Consider the following 13,591-nt stretch of genomic DNA (forward strand, 5'->3'; position numbering starts at 1 on the left):
CACACACACGCGCACACACACACGCGCACACAGGGGAGGAGAACTATCTCTTACTGATCAACTTCACTATCAGCTCTTCTTAAGGGAGGACATGTTCATTTGGAAGACAGAGACTACACACAGACCAGTGTTAATAAACACTAAACTATGACTCTGTACAGACTAGTGTTGAGAAACACTGGGCCTTATCCAAACTAGAGTTCCTAGCAAATGTTGAAATGTTGCAGGATTTAGGAAATGGTCCAAAAACACTCTAGTGTAGAAGTTGACGTCCCAGCCTCCCTCTGGGACTAGGGTGGACTGCACCACTCTGTCTGCTATGGGGGGAACAGACTATACCACTCTGTCTGCTATGGGGGGAACAGACTATACCCCTCTGTCTGCTATGGGGGGAACAGACTATACCACTCTGTCTGCTATGGGGGGAACAGACTATACCACTCTGTCTGCTATGGGGGGAACAGACTATACCACTCTGTCTGCTATGGGGGGAACATACTATACCACTCTGTCTGCTATGGGGAGAACAGACTATTCCACTAGTATAAATATAATATATATATATATATATATAATATCATCTCTATGTCACATGGTTCAGTCCTGGAAACATAAGAGTCTCTGTCAGACAGAGGAGTATGTCGCCCTCTAGTGTACTGAAAACAAACATGCAGGTCTACCCTTTATGTGGGGGTGGCTTTGGGTACAGCAGAACCGCCCCCACCTATCGTCAGGCTATGCTCAAACCCTACAGGCTATGCTCAAACCCTACAGGCTATGCTCAAACCCTACAGGCTATGCTCAAACCCTACAGGCTATGCTCAAACCCAACACTACAGGCTATGCTCAAACCCTACAGGCTATGCTCAAACCCTACAGGCTATGCTCAAACCCTACAGGCTATGCTCAAACCCTACAGGCTATGCTCAAACCCTACAGGCTATGCTTAAACCCTTCAGGCTATGCTCAAACACTACAGGCTATGCTCAAACCCTACAGGCTATGCTCAAACCCTACAGGCTATGCTCAAACCCTACAGGCTATGCTTAAACCCTTCAGGCTATGCTCAAACCCTACAGGCTATGCTCAAACCCTACAGGCTATGCTCAAACCCTACAGGCTATGCTCAAACCCTACAGGCTATGCTCAAACCCTACAGGCTATGCTCAAACCCAACACTACAGGCTATGCTCAAACCCTACAGGCTATGCTCAAACCCTACAGGCTATGCTCAAACCCTACAGGCTATGCTCAAACCTAACACTACAGGCTATGCTCAAACCCAACACTACAGGCTATGCTCAAACCCTACAGGCTATGCTCAAACCCTACAGGCTATGCTCAAACCCTACAGGCTATGCTTAAACACTACAGGCTATGCTCAAACCCTACAGGCTATGCTCAAACCCTACAGGCTACGCTTAAACCCTTCAGGCTATGCTCAAACACTACAGGCTATGCTTAAACCCTACAGGCTATGCTTAAACCCTTCAGGCTATGCTCAAACACTACAGGCTATGCTCAAACCCTACAGGCTATGCTCAAACCCTACAGGCTATGCTCAAACCCTACAGGCTATGCTTAAACCCTACAGGCTATGCTCAAACCCTACAGGCTATGCTCAAACCCTACAGGCTATGCTCAAACCCTACAGGCTATGCTCAAACCCAACACTACAGGCTATGCTCAAACCCTACAGGCTACGCTTAAACCCTACAGGCTATGCTCAAACCCTACAGGCTATGCTCAAACACTACAGGCTATGCTCAAACACTACAGGCTATGCTCAAACACTACAGGCTATGCTCAAACACTACAGGCTATGCTCAAACACTACAGGCTATGCTCAAACCCTACAGGCTATGATCAAACCCTACAGGCTATGCTCAAACCCTACACCCCAACCTGAGCACTCGGTTCTGACACGTCTGGTCTCAAGGGCCGTCCCTTCGTAAATCAATAGTAGTTGCACTAGTCTTTTCCCACTGACTTTTCTGATATCTTCTTTATGGAGGGAAAACATGCCTTACCGTGTGTGATATGTGGCTGTCGATCACCAAGTTATCTTCAAGATGAATGCATTAACTGTAAATCTCTGTGGATTAGACTGTCTGCTAAATGACTAACGTGTCAATGTCGAGGTCAATTTTTTCTGTAAAACCTTCAGATAGAAATATAAATATGTTGTGTAGAACAGCCATGTATCTCTGACATTAAGGGATCCTGGCAGGTCTATTCTTAGTATTTCTACCTGTAGCACAACTGAACCCTGGCAGTAAAACATTTGAATAATCCTTGTCTCTCTGTGTTGTCTTCCAGTACAAATAATCTGTCTCTCTGTGTTGTCTTCCAGTACAAATAATCTGTCTCTCTGTGTTGTCTTCCAGTACAAATAATCTGTCTCTCTGTGTTGTCTTCCAGTACAAATAATCTGTCTCTCTGTGTTGTCCTCCAGTACAAATAATCTGTCTCTCTGTGTTGTCTTCCAGTACAAATAATCTGTCTCTATCTCTCTGTGTTGTCCTCCAGTACAAATAATCTGTCTCTCTGTGTTGTCTTCCAGTACAAATAATCTGTCTCTCTGTGTTGTCTTCCAGTACAAATAATCTGTCTCTCTGTGTTGTCTTCCAGTACAAATAATCTGTCTCTCTGTGTTGTCTTCCAGTACAAATAATCTGTCTCTCTGTGTTGTCTTCCAGTACAAATAATCTGTCTCTCTGTGTTGTCTTCCAGTACAAATAATCTGTCTCTCTGTGTTGTCTTCCAGTACAAATAATATGTCTCTCTGTGTTGTCCTCCAGTACAAATAATCTGTCTCTCTGTGTTGTCTTCCAGTACAAATAATCTGTCTCTATCTCTCTGTGTTGTCCTCCAGTACAAATAATCTGTCTCTCTGTGTTGTCTTCCAGTACAAATAATCTGTCTCTCTGTGTTGTCTTCCAGTACAAATAATCTGTCTCTCTGTGTTGTCTTCCAGTACAAATAATCTGTCTCTCTGTGTTGTCTTCCAGTACAAATAATCTGTCTCTCTGTGTTGTCTTCCAGTACAAATAATCTGTCTCTCTGTGTTGTCCTCCAGTACAAATAATCTGTCTCTCTGTGTTGTCTTCCAGTACAAATAATCTGTCTCTATCTCTCTGTGTTGTCCTCCAGTACAAATAATCTGTCTCTCTGTGTTGTCTTCCAGTACAAATAATCTGTCTCTCTGTGTTGTCTTCCAGTACAAATAATCTGTCTCTCTGTGTTGTCTTCCAGTACAAATAATCTGTCTCTCTGTGTTGTCTTCCAGTACAAATAATCTGTCTCTCTGTGTTGTCTTCCAGTACAAATAATCTGTCTCTCTGTGTTGTCTTCCAGTACAAATAATCTGTCTCTCTGTGTTGTCTTCCAGTACAAATAATCTGTCTCTCTGTGTTGTCTTCCAGTACAAATAATCTGTCTCTATCTCTCTGTGTTGTCCTCCAGTACAAATAATCTGTCTCTCTGTGTTGTCTTCCAGTACAAATAATCTGTCTCTCTGTGTTGTCTTCCAGTACAAATAATCTGTCTCTCTGTGTTGTCTTCCAGTACAAATAATCTGTCTCTCTGTGTTGTCTTCCAGTACAAATAATCTGTCTCTCTGTGTTGTCTTCCAGTACAAATAATCTGTCTCTCTGTGTTGTCTTCCAGTACAAATAATCTGTCTCTCTGTGTTGTCTTCCAGTACAAATAATATGTCTCTCTGTGTTGTCCTCCAGTACAAATAATCTGTCTCTCTGTGTTGTCTTCCAGTACAAATAATCTGTCTCTATCTCTCTGTGTTGTCCTCCAGTACAAATAATCTGTCTCTCTGTGTTGTCTTCCAGTACAAATAATCTGTCTCTCTGTGTTGTCTTCCAGTACAAATAATCTGTCTCTCTGTGTTGTCTTCCAGTACAAATAATCTGTCTCTCTGTGTTGTCTTCCAGTACAAATAATCTGTCTCTCTGTGTTGTCTTCCAGTACAAATAATCTGTCTCTCTGTGTTGTCTTCCAGTACAAATAATCTGTCTCTCTGTGTTGTCTTCCAGTACAAATAATCTGTCTCTCTGTGTTGTCTTCCAGTACAAATAATCTGTCTCTATCTCTCTGTGTTGTCCTCCAGTACAAATAATCTGTCTCTATCTCTCTGTCTCTCTGTCTCTCTCTGTCTCTTTGTCTCTCTCTGTCTCTTTGTCTCTCTGTCTCTCTCTGTCTACTTGTCTCTCTCTGTCTCTCTGTCTCTCTCTGTCTCTTTGTCTCTCTCTGTCTCTTTGTTTCTCTCTGTCTCTCTGTCGATATCTCTCTCTCTCTGTCTCTCCCTGTCTCTCTCTGTCTCTCTCTGTCTCTTTGTCTCTCTGTCTCTTTGTCTCTCTCTGTCTCTTTGTCTCTCTCTGTCGATCTCTCTCTCTCTGTCTCTCTGTCTTTGTCTCTCTCTCTGTCTCTCTGTCTCTCTCTGTCTCTTTGTCTCTCTCTGTCTCTTTGTTTCTCTCTGTCTCTCTATCGCTCTCTGTCGATATCTCTCTCTCTGTCTCTCCCTGTCTCTCTCTGTCTCTCTGTCTCTCTCTGTCTCTTTGTCTCTCTGTCTCTCTGTCTCTTTGTCTCTCTCTGTCGATCTCTCTCTCTCTGTCTCTCTGTCTTTGTCTGTCTCTCTGTCTTTGTCTCTCTCTGTCGATCTCTCTCTCTCTCTGTCTCATTGACTCTCTGTCGATCTCTCTCTCTGTCTTTGTCTCTCTCTGTCTCTCTGTCGATCTCTCTCTCTGTCGATCTCTCTCTCTGTCTCATTGTCTCTCTCTCTCTGTCTCATTGTCTCTCTCTCTGTGTCTCTCTGTCTCATTGACTCTCTGTCGATCTCTCTCTCTGTCTCATTGTCTCTTTCTGTCTCATTGTCTCTCTCTCTCTGTCTCATTGACTCTCTGTCGATCTCTCTCATTGTCTCTCTCTGTCTCATTGACTCTGTCGATCTCTCTCTCTGTCTCATTGTCTCTCTCTCTGTGTCTCTCTGTCTCATTGACTCTCTGTCGATCTCTCTCTCTCTCTCTCTCTCTCTCTGTCTCTCTCAGTATCTGCTGTTAATTACCCTGCTGAACCCTGACAGTGGTACGCTGTGATAACACCTGTCTCCCTCTCTATCATCCTGCAGTACCTGCCGTCTCAGATGCTGGTGAAGTTCATGGTGGATATCGCCAAGGGGATGGAGTATCTCAGCAGAAACAACTTCATCCACAGAGACCTGGCTGCAAGGAACTGCATGTAATAACCAGCACTGTTGCTTCCTATCAGTATCGCTATCTCTAGGCTAGGTTTCTCTGTTTCTATCTCTCTTTCACTATCACTCTCTTTTTTTAAAATATTGTTGCCTTCACTCTCTCTCTGTGTTCCAGGCTGAACCCATCTCTCTCTCTGTCTCTTTCTCTCTCTGTTTCTCTCTCTGTCTCTCTCTCTCTGTCTCTCTCTCTCTATGTCTCTCTCTCTCTGTCTCTCTCTCTGTCTGTCTCTCTCTCTCTCTCTCCTGCTCTCTCTCTGTCTCTCTGTGTTCCAGGCTGAACCCAGCTCTCTCACTCTCTCTCTCTCTCTGTCTTTCTCTCTCTCTCTGTGTTCCAGGCTGAACCCATGTCTCTCTCTGTGTGTGTTCCAGGCTGAATGAGAACATGAATGTGTGTGTTGCTGACTTCGGCCTTTCTAAGAAGATATATAACGGAGACTACTACCGCCAGGGTCGCATCTCTAAGATGCCCGTCAAATGGATCGCCATCGAGAGCCTGGCAGACCGCGTCTACACCACCAAGAGCGATGTGGTGAGTCTAATGCATGTAGTGCTGTGTATATAGTGGTGTGTATATAGTGGTGAGTCTGGTGTGTGTAGTGGTGTGTATATAGTGGTGAGTCTAATGCATGTAGTGGTGTGTATATAGTGGTGAGTCTAATGCATGTAGTGGTGTGTATATAGTGGTGAGTCTAATGCATGTAGTGGTGTGTATATAGGGGTGTGTATATAGTGGTGAGTCTAATGCATGTAGTGGTGTGTATATAGTGGTGTGTATATAGTGGTGAGTCTAATGCATGTAGTGGTGTGTATATAGTGGTGAGTCTAATGCATGTAGTGGTGTGTATATAGTGGTGTGTTTATAGTGGTGTGTCTAATGCATGTAGTGGTGTGTATATAGTGGTGAGTATATAGTGGTGAGTCTAATGCATGTAGTGGTGTGTATATAGTGGTGAGTCTAATGCATGTAGTGGAGTGTATATAGTGGTGAGTAATGCATGTAGTGGTGTGTATATAGTGGTGTGTTTATAGTGGTGTGTATATAGTGTTGTGTATATAGTGGTGAGTCTAATGCATGTAGTGGTGTGTTTATAGTGGTGTGTATATAGTGGTGAGTCTAATGCATGTAGTGGTGTGTATATAGTGGTGTGTCTAATGCATGTAGTGGTGTGTATATAGTGGTGTGTCTAATGCATGTAGTGGTGTGTATATAGTGGTGTGTATGTAGTGGTGTGTATATAGTGGTGTGTTTATAGTGGTGTGTTTATAGTGTTGTGTGTGTAGTGGTGTGTATATAGTGGTGAGTCTAATGCATGTAGTGGTGTGTATATAGTGGTGTGTATATAGTGGTGTGTTTATAGTGGTGTGTATATAGTGGTGTGTTTATAGTGTTGTGTGTGTAGTGGTGTGTTTATAGTGTTGTGTGTGTAGTGGTGTGTATATAGTGGTGTGTATAATGTATGTAGTGGTGTGTTTATAGTGTTGTGTGTGTAGTGGTGTGTATATAGTGGTCGGTATAATGTATGTAGTGGTGTGTATATAGTGGTGTGTATATAGTGGTGTGTATGTAGTGGTGTGTAATAATGGTGTGTGTGTAGTGGTGTGTGTGTAGTGGTGTGGTGTGTATATAGTGGTGTGTATATAGTGGTGTGTATATAGGGGTGTGTATGTAGTGGTGTGTATATAATGGTGTGTATATAATGGTGTGTATATAGTGGTGTGTATATAGTGGTGTGTATGCAGTGGTGTGTATATAGTGGTGTGTATATAGGGGTGTGTATGTAGTGGTGTGTATATAGTGGTGTGTATATAGTAGTGTGTATATAGTGGTGTGTGTGTGTAGTGGTGTGTATATAGTGGTGTGTGTAGTGGTGTGTATGTAGTGGTGTGTTTATAGTGGTGTGTGTGTGTGTATAATGTATATCGTGGTGTGTATATAGTGGTGTGTATGTGGTGGTGTGTATATATGGGTGTATATATAGTGGTGTGTATATAGGGGTGTGTATATAGTGGTGTGTATATTGTGGTGTGTATATTGTGGTGTGTATATAGGGGTGTGTTTATAGGGGTGTGTATATAGTGGTGTGTATATAGGAGTGTGTATATAGGGGTGTGTATATAGTGGTGTGTAAATAGGGGTGTGTATATAGGGGTGTGTATATAGGGGTGTGTATATAGTGGTGTGTGTGTGTAGTGTGTGTATGTAGTAGTGTGTTTATAGTGGTGTGTGTGTGTATAATGTATATAGTGGTGTGTATATAGTGGTGTGTATGTGGTGGTGTATATAGGGGTGTATATATAGTGGTGTGTGTATATAGTGGTGTATATAGTGGTGTGTATGTAGTGGTGTGTATATAGTGGTGTGTATATAGTGGTGTGTGTGTAGTGGTGTGTATATAGGGGTGTGTATATAGGGGTGTGTATATAGGGGTGTGTATATAGGGGTGTGCTCATAGTGGTGTGTATATAGTGGTGTGTATATAGTGGTGTGTATATAGTGGTGTGTATATAGTGGTGTGTATATAGGGGTGTGTATATAGGGGTGTGCTCATAGTGGTGTGTATATAGTGGTGTGTATGTGGTGTGTATATAGGGGTGTATGTATAGTGGTGTGTATATAGTGGTGTGTATATAGTGGTGTGTGTATATAGTGGTGTGTATATAGGGGTGTGTATATAGGGGTGTGCTCATAGTGGTGTGTATATAGTGGTGTGTATGTGGTGTGTATATAGGGGTGTATATATAGTGGTGTGTATATAGTGGTGTGTATATAGGGGTGTGTATATAGGGGTGTGTATATAGTGGTGTGCACGTAGTGGTGTGCATGTGTGTGCATACAAATGTATTTTTTCTCAGCACCAGTTAATTCCCCTCCTATAATAAAGCCTAACTTCTTTGATGTGTTGTCTATGAGAGGAATTAGGCTTAGGCGAACATGTCAGTGTTTTAATGCTTTGATATGTTCACAGGCATAGCTGCTGTTTTCCTAATGTGGATTTGTGTTTGTGTAATGTGTGAGACTGAGGCTCCTCTGACCCCCTCTCTCTCCTCTCTCTGACTCACTCTCTCTCGCTCCTCTCTCTGACACTCTCTCCTCTCTCTCTCTCACTCTCTCCTCTCTCTCTCTCACTCTCTCCTCTCTCTCTCCCTCCCTCCCTCCTCTCTGACTCTCTCTCCCTCTCTCTGACCCTCTCTCACTCTCTCCTCTCTCCCTCTCTCCGCTCTCTAACCCTCTCTCCCTCTCTTCATTCTCTGATCCTCTCTCCCTCTCTCCTCTCTCTGACCCTCTCTCACTCTCTCCTCTCTCTGACCCTCTCTCCCTTCTCTCCTCTGACCCTCTCTCCCTCCTCTCTCTGACCCTCTCTCTCACTCCCTGATTTCTCTGACCCTCTCTCCCTCTCTCCTCTCTCTGACCCTCTCTCACGCCCTCTCTCTCCCTACCTCCCTTCCTCTCTCTCCATCCATTCCTCCCTCCTTTCTCTCCCTACCTCACTTCTCTCTCCCTCCCTCCCCCTCTCTCCCTCTCTCTCTCAGTGGTCATTTGGCGTGACCATGTGGGAGATAGCATCGCGCGGCCAGACTCCGTACCCAGGTGTGGAGAACAGTGAGATATATGACTACCTGAGACAAGGAAACCGTCTCAAACAACCTCCAGACTGTCTGGACAGCATGTGAGTTGATCAACACTAGTTTTTCTTCTTACAACAGACCTGGGTCAATATACTGTAAATAAAAACAGACCTGGGTCAATATACTGTAAATAAAAACAGACCTGGGTCAATATACTGTAAATAAAAACAGACCTGGGTCAATATAAAAACAGACCTGGGTCAACATACTGTAAATAAAAACAGACCTGGGTCAATATAAAAACAGACCTGGGTCAATATACTGTAAATAAAAACAGACCTGGGTCAATATACTGTAAATAAAAACAGACCTGGGTCAATATAAAAACAGACCTGGGTCAATATACTGTAAATAAAAACAGACCTGGGTCAATATAATGTAAATAAAAACAGACCTGGGTCAATATAAAAACAGACCTGGGTCAATATACTGTAAATAAAAACAGACCTGGGTCAATATACTGTAAATAAAAACAGACCTGGGTCAATATAAAAACAGACCTGGGTCAACATACTGTAAATAAAAACAGACCTGGGTCAATATACTGTAAATAAAAACAGACCTGGGTCAATTTACTGTAAATAAAAACAGACCTGGGTCAATATAAAAACAGACCTGGGTCAATATAAAAACAGACCTGGGTCTATATACTGTAAATAAAAACAGACCTGGGCCAATATACTGTAAATAAAAACAGACCTGGGTCAATATACTGTAAATAAAAACAGACCTGGGTCAATATACTGTAAATAAAAACAGACCTGGGTCAATATAAAAACAGACCTGGGTCAATATAAAAACAGACCTGGGTCAATATACTGTAAATAAAAACAGACCTGGGTCAATATACTGTAAATAAAAACAGACCTGGGTCAATATAAAAACAGACCTGGGTCAATATACTGTATATAAAAACAGACCTGGGTCAATATACTGTAAATAAAAACAGACCTGGGTCAATATACTGTAAATAAAAACAGACCTGGGTCAATATACTGTAAATAAAAACAGACCTGGGTCAATATACAATATATAAAAACAGGCCTGGGTCAATATACTGTAAATAAAAACAGACCTGGGTCAATATACTGTATATAAAATACTGATTTCCATGTAGTTTGCCTGGTACACTCTTAGAAAAAAGGGTTCTTTGGCTGCACCAATAGGATAACCCTTTTTGGTTCCATGTAGAACCCTCTGTGGAAAGGGTTTAACAATGGAACCCAAAAGGGTTCTACCTGGAACCAAAAAGGGTTCTCCTATGGGGACAGCCAAGGAACCCTTTTAGGTTCTAGATCAGTGTTTCCCAACCCTGGCCCTTCAGTACTCCTAACAGTACACCTTGTCGTTGTAGCTCTGGACAAGCTTGATGATTAGTTGACAAGTTGAATCAGGTGTGCTTGTCCAGGGTTATTGTTGGGGGTACTGAAGGACCAGGGTTACTGTTGGGGTACTGAAGGACCAGGGTTATTGTTGGGGTACTGAAGGACCAGGGTTATTGTTGGGGGTACTGAATGACCAGGGTTATTGTTGGGGTACTGAAGGACCAGGGTTATTGTTGGGGGTACTGAAGGACCAGGGTTATTGTTGGGGGTACTGAAGGACCAGGGTTATTGTTGGGGGTACTGAAGGACCAGGGTTATTGTTGGGGTACTGAAGGACCAGGGTTATTGTTGGGGTACTGAAGGACCAGGGTTATTGTTGGGGTACTGAAGGACCAGGGTTATTGTTGGGGGTACTGAAGGACCAGGGTTATTGTTGGGGGTACTGAAGGACCAGGGTTATTGTTGGGGTACTGAAGGACCAGGGTTATTGTTGGGGTACTGAAGGACCAGGGTTATTGTTGGGGGTACTGAAGGACCAGGGTTATTGTTGGGGGTACTGAAGGACCAGGGTTATTGTTGGGGGTACTGAAGGACCAGGGTTATTGTTGGGGTACTGAAGGACCAGGGTTATTGTTGGGGGTACTGAAGGACCAGGGTTATTGTTGGGGTACTGAAGGACCAGGGTTGGGAACCACCGTTTCTTCAAACTGTATAATGTCACAATAGTGAAACTCCAGCTAAATCAAGTATTACAAATTCAGTTATAACCAAACCTCTACTCTCTACTCTCCTTCTCTCCTCTCCTTCTCTCCTCTCGCTTCTCTTCCTCTCTCCTATCCTTCTCTCCTCCTATCTCCTATCTCCTCACCTTCTCTCCTCTATTCTCCTCCTGTCTCCTCTCTCCTCCTTCTCTCCTCTCTCCTTCTCTCCTTCAGTTATTCCCTGATGTTCTCCTGCTGGTTCTTGAGTCCTAAGGACCGTCCTCTGTTTGAGACGCTACGTGGGGAGCTGCAGAAGGCTCTCGAGGACCTGCCGGACTCCCAGGACCCAGATGAGATCCTCTATGTCAACATGGAGGAGTCGATGGAGCTGGGGGCCGTGGGGGGACGCGACCCGGCCGGGTGCCTGAAGGGCTTGGACTCTGTGGCCACGGTGGAGGTGCACCACACCCACCCTAGCCGCTATGTCCTCTGTCCCCAACACGACACCAACCGCCTGCTCTCTGACTCCCTGGAGAGTCTTAACCTGGTGTCCTCCTCTTCCGCCACGCTGCCCCTGGGGACAACCCTACAACCCTCCGGCTGCTCCCCTCCGACAAGCACGGCAGAGGTGCAGGAGGACAGGGGAGGGCCCAGGAAGGTACCCTGGTAGTGATGAAGGGCTCTACGCTCACCACTGTCACAGAGTCAATACAGACTGGTCAATACCATCAGAACTATACAATCCCTCCTGTTGGTATTCACTGTCAGTCTTGACAGACAGACTGGACAATACCATTTAATCCAAATTAAATCATTTAGCAAGCCTTTTTTGCACAAACATACTCCTACACACACCCATTCACACTCCTTTAGGCATTCCACGTTGTGATTGAAATAGTGGGATTGTCCAAATGTATATAGTTACGTCTTCACATCTCCTCCTTCTTAAGCACACTTCGTACCATAATGGGTCTACAGGCTATTGGCCCTGAAACCCTTCAGACAGACCAGACAGTAAAGACCAGTACCCCTCAGACAGTAAAGACCAGTACCCCTCAGACAGTAAAGACCAGTACCCCTCAGACAGACCAGACAGTAAAGACCAGTACCCCTCAGACAGACCAGGCAGTAAAGACCAGTACCCCTCAGACAGACCAGACAGTAAAGACCAGTACCCCTCAGACAGACCAGACAGTAAAGACCAGTACCCCTCAGACAGTAAAGACCAGTACCCCTCAGACAGACCAGACAGTAAAGACCAGTACCCCTCAGACAGACCAGACAGTAAAGACCAGTACCCCTCAGACAGACGAGACAGTAAAGACCAGTTCCCCTCAGACAGACCAGACAGTAAAGACCAGTACCCCTCAGACAGTAAAGACCAGTACCCCTCAGACAGACCAGACAGTAAAGACCAGTACCCCTCAGACAGACCAGACAGTAAAGACCAGTACCCCTCAGACAGAGCAGAAGTCCTTGTCCACACAAACTGCATGCAGGACAATCATCAGTACCAGCTAAGACCCTGCCATATAGTGATCTACACAGTACCAGCTAAGACCCTGCCATATAGTGATCTACACAGTACCAGCTAAGACCCTGCCATATAGTGATCTACACAGTACCAGCTAAGACCCTGCCATATAGTGATCTACACAGTACCAGCTAAGACCCTGCCATATAGTGATCTACACAGTACCAGCTAAGACCCTGCCAAAGAGTGATCTACACAGTACCGGCTAAGACCCTGCCATATAGTGATCTACACAGTACCAGCTAAGACCCTGCCATATAGTGATCTACACAGTACCAGCTAAGACCCTGTCATATAGTGATCTACACAGTACCAGCTAAGACCCTGCCATATAGTGATCTACACAGTACCAGCTAAGACCCTGCCTGCCACAAAGCGTGTATAGTATTCAGCGTCAACTCAGGAGCTAAAATACTGAACATGTCCAGCTAACTGAAGCAACCGTCCAGCAAGTATTGGAGAAGAGGACTAATCATAGAATGTATGGGACTAATACAATGAATGGCCCTGCCGGTGGGTTAGGGGCCATTACAATGAATGGCCCTGCCGGTGGGATAGGGGCCATTACAATGAATGGCCCTGCAGTGTGGTATAGGGGTCATTACAATGAATGGCCCTGCCAGTGGGATAGGGGCCATTATAATGAATGGCCCTGCCGGTGGGATAGAGGCCATTACAATGAATGGCCCTGCCGGTGGGATAGAGGCCATTACAATGAATGGCCCTGCCAGTGGGATAGGGGCCATTACAATGAATGGCCCTGCCGGTGGGATAGAGGCCATTACAATGAATGGCCCTGCCGGTGGGATAGAGGCCATTACAATGAATGGCCCTGCCGATGGGATAGAGGCCATTACAATGAATGGCCCTGCCGGTGGGATAGAGGCCATTACAATGAATGGCCCTGCCGGTGGGATAGAGGCCATTACAATGAATGACCCTGCCGGTGGGATAGAGGCCATTACAATGAATGGCCCTGCCAGTGGGATAGGGGTCATTACAATGAATGGCCCTGCCAGTGGGATAGGGGCCATTACAATGAATGGCCCTGCCAGTGGGATAGGGGTCATTACAATGAATGGCCCTGCCAGTGGGATAGGGGCCATTACAATGAATGGCCCTGCCAGTGGGATAGGGG

At 44.7% G+C, this 13,591-nt stretch overlaps 1 protein-coding gene across 2 annotated transcripts in view; it reads left to right on the forward strand.

Annotated features, from left to right (window-relative positions):
• Positions 1-13,058, forward strand: part of LOC139383000 (tyrosine-protein kinase receptor UFO) — an 81,200-nt gene extending 68,142 nt beyond the window's left edge. For both annotated transcript variants that reach the window (XM_071127288.1, XM_071127289.1), the window contains 4 exons: positions 5,141-5,250; positions 5,636-5,795; positions 8,798-8,934; positions 11,154-13,058. In XM_071127288.1, coding sequence (XP_070983389.1) covers positions 5,141-5,250; positions 5,636-5,795; positions 8,798-8,934; positions 11,154-11,589 — 843 coding nt within the window. In that variant the 3' untranslated portion in view covers positions 11,590-13,058. The remainder of the gene's footprint in view (positions 1-5,140; positions 5,251-5,635; positions 5,796-8,797; positions 8,935-11,153) is intronic.
• Positions 13,059-13,591: the final 533 nt, after the last annotated feature.

The sequence above is a fragment of the Oncorhynchus clarkii genome, chromosome 24, assembly GCF_045791955.1.
Source record: "Oncorhynchus clarkii lewisi isolate Uvic-CL-2024 chromosome 24, UVic_Ocla_1.0, whole genome shotgun sequence".
NCBI lineage: Eukaryota > Metazoa > Chordata > Actinopteri > Salmoniformes > Salmonidae > Oncorhynchus > Oncorhynchus clarkii.